Below are 6718 nucleotides of genomic sequence, written 5' to 3'. Positions count from 1 at the left end.
CCATTAGAAAGAACAGAGATAACTGAAAACAATTTTCAGTACAATAATAGATCACAATTCCATTTTTGTTGTAAAATTTGGCTTTGGATGGCAGATACTACATTTTGCACCTTTACTGTATGGACCCCTGTCTGAAGGCATGAGCATGCTGTGTCTCTCTGTCTACCTGGAACATGGGGTAGGTGAGGAAAGTCTCCAGGGTGCGCTCCTCACAGTCCGGCTTGGCCTCGTACTGCTTGAGCAGCTTGTCGAAGTCACGGTTCTGCTTGCAGTGAGCCAGAATCTGCAGGCTGTACTGGTGGTTGCGCACAAACTCCTGGTAGATGTTCAGCATGGGCAGCAGGATGTCAAAAAGGTCAGCTGTAGGGTAAGGGGAAGGGAGGAAAGGGGGAGGAGAAGTGAATTACCTGGCAGGTAAAATCCATCACATCACTGTCTGTTATAAGCACAGAGACCCTCACTTTCCATCAAGATGAAGCTACAAAGCCTAGTCTAAACAGCACGTCTTTCAGATAGAAAGTCCAGGCTTAGCACATATTGGAAGATAGTGAAAAGGAACTTACCCAAGACTAATGTTGGCCAGCTTGCTATCCTCGCCTTCAATCCTTGGTAAAAGATCTGATGGAGAAACATGATGGTCTCACTGTTGGAAATGGGGGAAAGTAAACATATTTCAATATTAATATAATTTATAGTTTAAAACATTCAAAAATGACCTAGACCTCTGTGTTGCCCAAATATCCACCGAAGTTAGCATGCTGATCAACTAGCCTTGGACCATACTGTCTCATAACACCACTTTGGATCTCAACATTGGCTGCACTGAATACATGCAAGTCATTGTTTTGCCTTCAAGATCACTCAAATCCTACACATTGCCCCTTTAGTCATGGAGGCTCAGAGAGGCAGTCAATGAATCAGCACTATTTCCTGCATGGTCCTCATGCATAAACACCATTTATAAATAACAGGTAGCTTCCTGGTAACCTAAACCTGTAATATTGTGATACACTCTGATATATTCTGCTTTTCCGTGCTCTCTGAGCTCTAGGGGTTCTTAAGTGGAGGAGGGAAAACCCTTAGGGACCTATAATGGTACTTGGAGACCAGGGCTATGGAGAGGGGGCAGAGGATTGGGGGGGGGGGGGGGTCAGGATGGTGCTTGCAAGAACATCATGAAAAGGTCAGGATTTAAAAAGAATCTCCAGGGGACGCCGCAGACAGCACTTCTGCTGTCGGGGTCCTGTGCCGCAAAGAACCCTGGGATTAACCTACTGCTGGCGGCGGTCCCCACTTTCACACCACCCACCCACCTGTTGAGGAAAATGCTACTGACGTCGTCGTGGGTGATGGGCGGCTTCTTGGAGCTGGCGGCCATGCGCAGCGGCCGCAGGAAGTTGTTGACCAGGATGTGCAGCTGCTGGACGTACTCAGCCTCGGCCTCCAGCATGCTGAACACCACCTGGTTCCGCTTCCTCATGCTCTCAGCGTGCGGCGAGCGGATGTAGTCTTGGATGATGGTCTTCCACTTCCTCCGGCACATCCAGCCACGCAGAAAACTCTGAACCTACAGGGTTGTGGGACAGGTTTTTTTTATTATTTATGTTTTTTTACTTATTTTATCCATGTAAGCATATTAGAGATCTGGCATATTTCATTTGGAATTATTTTTGAATGAATGTAATCTGATGATTGTACTGTATGTGTGTATGTTTATGCGATTTGAGAGTCTGCAGTCTTTATTCAGAATGACTAATATCTAAAACAACACAAAATAATTTGATCTTTGAAGACTGATATACCGGTAGTTGTGTTTTTAAGAAGGTTAAAATGAAAGGGAATCAATGAGGCTAAAACATGCTTTATCATGGTGGAAGCAATCAGAGAGTCTCTACATGTTGCAGATATGGGTACTCGTCTTACTTTCTTGATCTTCTTGATTTCAGAGTCATCCTCACTGGGTGTGCCAGTTTGTGTGGGGTTTGTCTGGATCTTCTCATTGTCTTTCAGGAGCCCAGAAATCTGCAAGAAGAAAATAACTCCACTGCAATCCACAAACTATAAAGTAAGAGAACTCACAGAAGAATTAAGGAGGACGAAAGTGCTCAACACTTCAGCGCCCAGTTGACTCCCTCCCAGAGTGTGGACAGAGGGACTGGGTCCGTTGACTCCCTCCCAGAGTGTGGACAGAGGGACTGGGTCAGTTCAAAGCAGCACCAATCAATGACATGTGGTGGGGAAAAAATAGGGCCCCTTATTTATTCCATTGGCTGACATCTCGGCACAGACTGTAATTTCCGATGCTTGTTAGCAATTCAAACCACCCCATGTAGCCCTGCTTGGCTGGCCGTAAAAGGTGTGTGTGTGTGTGTGGGGAGGGGGGGGGGGGGGGGGGTGCTGGAGAGGTGGCAGGCATGGGTGACACAAAAGGAGCCTGAAGCCTTGCCCTGTAGCTTGAAGGTAAGTGTCCCCCATTTACTTTGTGAGCCTGAAAGAGTTTATTATCCTTGTTTGTGAAGAGGGATGCAACCACTCATAATAGAAGACCCTTCATGCATATTCAGCAAAGCATTTCATTTGCAGGCCCACATTTGCACATTAAAGTGAAATGACTATTTGATCTGGTTGATGAAGAATACATTTAGGGGGGTTGCGGGGGTTCTTCTTGAGGGGTGTTTTATTGGCACCAATGCAAAATGGAGCCCAGTGACAGTGAGACAGCCGCTCACTAACAGAGTGGTCCAGGCACCTCTACCCTCGGCCATTTAATCCCCCCTGGAAGAAATGAAGCGTCCATGGACCCGTTCCAGTTACGGCCTAACTATATTAAACTGTAATCACTTGCCAGCCAAACAAACACACACACATACACACACACACACACATATGCACACACACGCACATGCACACAAATACACACACAAAGACACACACACACACTCACACACACATACACATACACACACACACACACACACACACACACACACACACACACACACACACAGAAAAGCAACAACAGCATCAAAAAATCTGCTTGCTGGCTCGTTTAACAGTCCCACAGATTTAAATCAGGCATTCTGTGTTGGTCGGCACGATTTCACAATCACAATTTACAGACATGTTGCCCAGCATTCGAAAACGAGCTTAATTTAATATAAGACATACTGTAACAAGCCCCTATTGTGGCATTCAGAATGACATTGCATATTACCTCAGATTTTAAGCGTTCAATCTCAATTTCCCCATCCTCTATCTGTTGTCGAAGTTGCTTAGCAACCGTTTTCTCTGTCTCCACGATTTGGAGTAGATGAAGATACTTCTGCATGAGGGTCTCATGCTCTGTGGCCAGGTTCCTGTAACTGTACAAAACACACACACACACACATACACACACACACACACATACACAGGAGCATATCAGTGAGGAAATGTAAACATGTAAACATATACACACAGAAACACACACACACACACACCGCTGGCTTCTCAAAAGGGGGGAAAAGCAATATAGCTTTTTTTACAGTAACACATGAATGTGGGCACACACATCACAGATACAGAAATATATGCAAAACACACACACACACACACACACACACACACACACACACACACACACACATACACACACACACACACATTCCAACACACTGTCATCTCACAATTACAGTAAAGGGAGGTGGTATAGTTCTGCTTATCTCTAAGAGGCAAACCCAGACGCCTCCATGTGCACGCCACAGATTTAGCAAGGCTTGGGGGCACACTCTGCAGCTCACACAGCTAAAACAGACCTGCAGTCTACTGACACACACACACACACACACACACACACACACACACACACACACACACACACACACACAAACACACACACACATGCACACACACACAAACACACACACACACACACAGACACACGCAAACACACACAGCCCAGAGATGCACCCCAAATCACTTTCTTGCTCTGCTTTCATCACCTCCACACACACTGCACGCAGGAGAGCGCATCTGACTCATACACAAACACAATTTTACTCTCTGTCATTAAGACTCAGCATATTGATTTTCCTGCTGCTAGTACAACCATAAAGTTGATCATGTTTGTGTATGGAAATCAGTGACCGTGTGTAAAAAGGAGCCAACTCAGAAATAAATCTATCATAAATCTATCTGTGATCTCACTGTTGAATGTCACTTTAACAGGATATCATTATCAGTTTTACATTTACCAGATGCCTATTGCTTTAATGGATTGGGTGCAAAATGTTTTGTATATAAATCCTATAGAGGTTGAATCATAATTCTTGTGAATAATCAGAGTGCCACCATAATCCCTACAATATCAAAAATCCTCACATCCTGAAAAGCAATGTCCATACAGTAGCACATCTAAGCAGGAACACACAACAGCCAAAGCCACGCAGCTCTCTTCAGTGTTGAAGAGTGCGCACAAGTGAGCTGAGGAAGTCCTGTACCGTAACGCGGAAGGCTTCCTGCGTCAGCCGCGGGCTAATTATAAGTAATGAGATGTACATTTTGTCCCCCAAGCAAACATGGCTCTTGTGAAAAGCAAGCGCTGTGTGTGTGAGAATGGCAGCGCCACAGCACATTGCATTTCTAATAGAGCATGATTAGGGCTCCATCGACACACAAAAAACCCAGAGCTTTGGCAGTGTGCATGAACGTGCTGATTGACATCCTTCTGATGCTTACATTTCATTAGCACACATGTCATCTCTTCCCCAATCCCTTTCCTTCCCTCCATCTCTCATGCCTCTCTTTCTTTTTCTCTCATATATATGTTAAGGAATATAAGAGTTTGGTTCCAAAACGCTACATCACCATTTTTAAAAACATTAAAAAGTCATGTCATTTAATTGTGTATTTCAGGAAATTGCAATTGTGTTGTTTTGATTAAGGAAAGATAAATCAAACAACAATACCCAATTACAGTGTTACTGAAATTACTTGGGGGAAAAAATGTAAAAAAATTATTTAGGAAAATTCCTTAAAATGGAGAATATAGCATTTTGGAACCAAACTCTTCATATCAATACACGTGTGTATTGGAGTATCACAATATCTTTTGCACTCCTCATCTCATCCCTTCCCTGATCTCTTTCTCTCTCTTTTATGTATAATGTCCCTTTGGAAGTATCAATTCAGTTGAGTACTGCATTATCACAATATGTTTTGTGATACTCTATTGATTTATACACACTTGAGGCAGACAGTGGTCCATTTGAGTTTAAACCCCTGAACCACATAGCAGCATTGTAATCTCGCCTCAGCCATTGGACTTCCACTCCAACGTAACAAGCAGTGCTATGATGCAACAGGGATGCTATGGAGACTGTGATAACATAATGCAGATCGTACTGTTCTGAGCACTGTCTATGCTCAACTCAACAGCACTGGATTACACTTTGAAGCAGGGGTGGGGTGGGGGAGACTTGACATGTGTTGTTGCTGTTGCTGTTGTTATCGCTGGAGCTTACCTGGCATGTGCTATTGCTGCCACCCATTCGTCGCAGTCCTTCACGTCCTCGGAGCGGAGCTCCAGGGCCTTCTGGTTCTCATGGTTGAAGCTGACCGTGAAATAGTACTGCAACACGCAAGAAACAAACCAAACAGAACAGAATGGGATGGAGATTAACTGACACAAAAGATCTGTGCCGGATGAGCACGTTCTCACAGACTCACTAGAAAGAATGGCTATTTACTGACTATGAAATCTATTAAACATAGAGGTTACAATGCAACACAAACAAAGTACATAGATATACAAAGATTTTTTTATACATTTATAGTACATATGTTCAGTCTACAATTTTATGTTCAGTCTACAATTTACAGAAGTACCGGCAGCAATCCTAGTTATTCCTAAAGTGAAAAACCATGTAAGAATACACTGGATGTCTTTCATGGTGTTATGATCAGACCATAGTTTGTTCATGACTCTACTGTTCAGGTTACTCCAGCATCTCATTTGAAGTGACAAACCTAGCTATTATTCATGATATATGATGCTAGCTCTACAGAGAGATCACATGTACTGCAAAGAAACACCACACAAATCTTACAAACAATGTGGAACAGCTTGAGCTATAAAAGGCGCGCATCGAAAGGCAACCAGGTCTGAGGCTCTAGAGGGAGATGTAGTTAAACCGTCATGCCATAAAACTCTCTCTCTGTCTGCACCTAAAAAAAGAGCACAAAACCACCGAGAAACAGAGAAGCTTGAGGTGAGCTAAACCATATTTTGAGCTGATGGGTGACTTCAAGTGGAGGTGAAAACTGCCACAGAGAAGCTGGGATACCACATACAGCAACCAACACCACCATCACCGCCATCATCACCAACACAGCCCCTACCACCACCAACACCAACACCAACACCACCATCACCGCCACCATCACCAACACAGCCCCTACCACCACCAACACCACCATCACAGCCACCATCACCAACACAGCCCCTACCACCACCAACACCACCATCACCGCCACCATCACCAACACAGCCCCTACCACCACCAACACCAACACCACCATCACCGCCACCATCACCAACACAGCCCCTACCACCACCACCACCAACACCACCATCACCGCCACCATCACCAACACAGCCCCTACCACCACCAACACCAACACCACCATCACCGCCAACATCACCAACACAGCCCCTACCACCACCAACACCACCATCACC

The 6718-nt window shown here is 44.6% G+C and overlaps 1 protein-coding gene across 1 annotated transcript in view; it reads right to left on the bottom strand.

Annotated features, from left to right (window-relative positions):
* The window catches only part of rasgrf1 (Ras protein specific guanine nucleotide releasing factor 1), a 38669-nt gene that overhangs the window by 20644 nt on the left and 11307 nt on the right, over positions 1-6718 (bottom strand). Inside the window, exons 2-7 of the mRNA XM_076299946.1 lie at positions 5502-5608; positions 3215-3362; positions 1924-2022; positions 1314-1567; positions 564-643; positions 167-360 (exon numbers count right to left, since the gene is read on the bottom strand). Coding sequence (XP_076156061.1) covers positions 167-360; positions 564-643; positions 1314-1567; positions 1924-2022; positions 3215-3362; positions 5502-5608 — 882 coding nt within the window. The remainder of the gene's footprint in view (positions 1-166; positions 361-563; positions 644-1313; positions 1568-1923; positions 2023-3214; positions 3363-5501; positions 5609-6718) is intronic.

This window comes from Alosa pseudoharengus, unplaced genomic scaffold, assembly GCF_046254945.1.
Source record: "Alosa pseudoharengus isolate Yale_2024_CS ecotype anadromous, Long Island Sound unplaced genomic scaffold, YU_APseudo_1.1 YU_APseudo_1.1_scf_10, whole genome shotgun sequence".
Lineage (NCBI taxonomy): Eukaryota > Metazoa > Chordata > Actinopteri > Clupeiformes > Clupeidae > Alosa > Alosa pseudoharengus.
The sequence above is the reverse complement of the archived record's forward strand: the minus strand, read 5'-3'. Positions and strand labels throughout refer to the sequence as shown.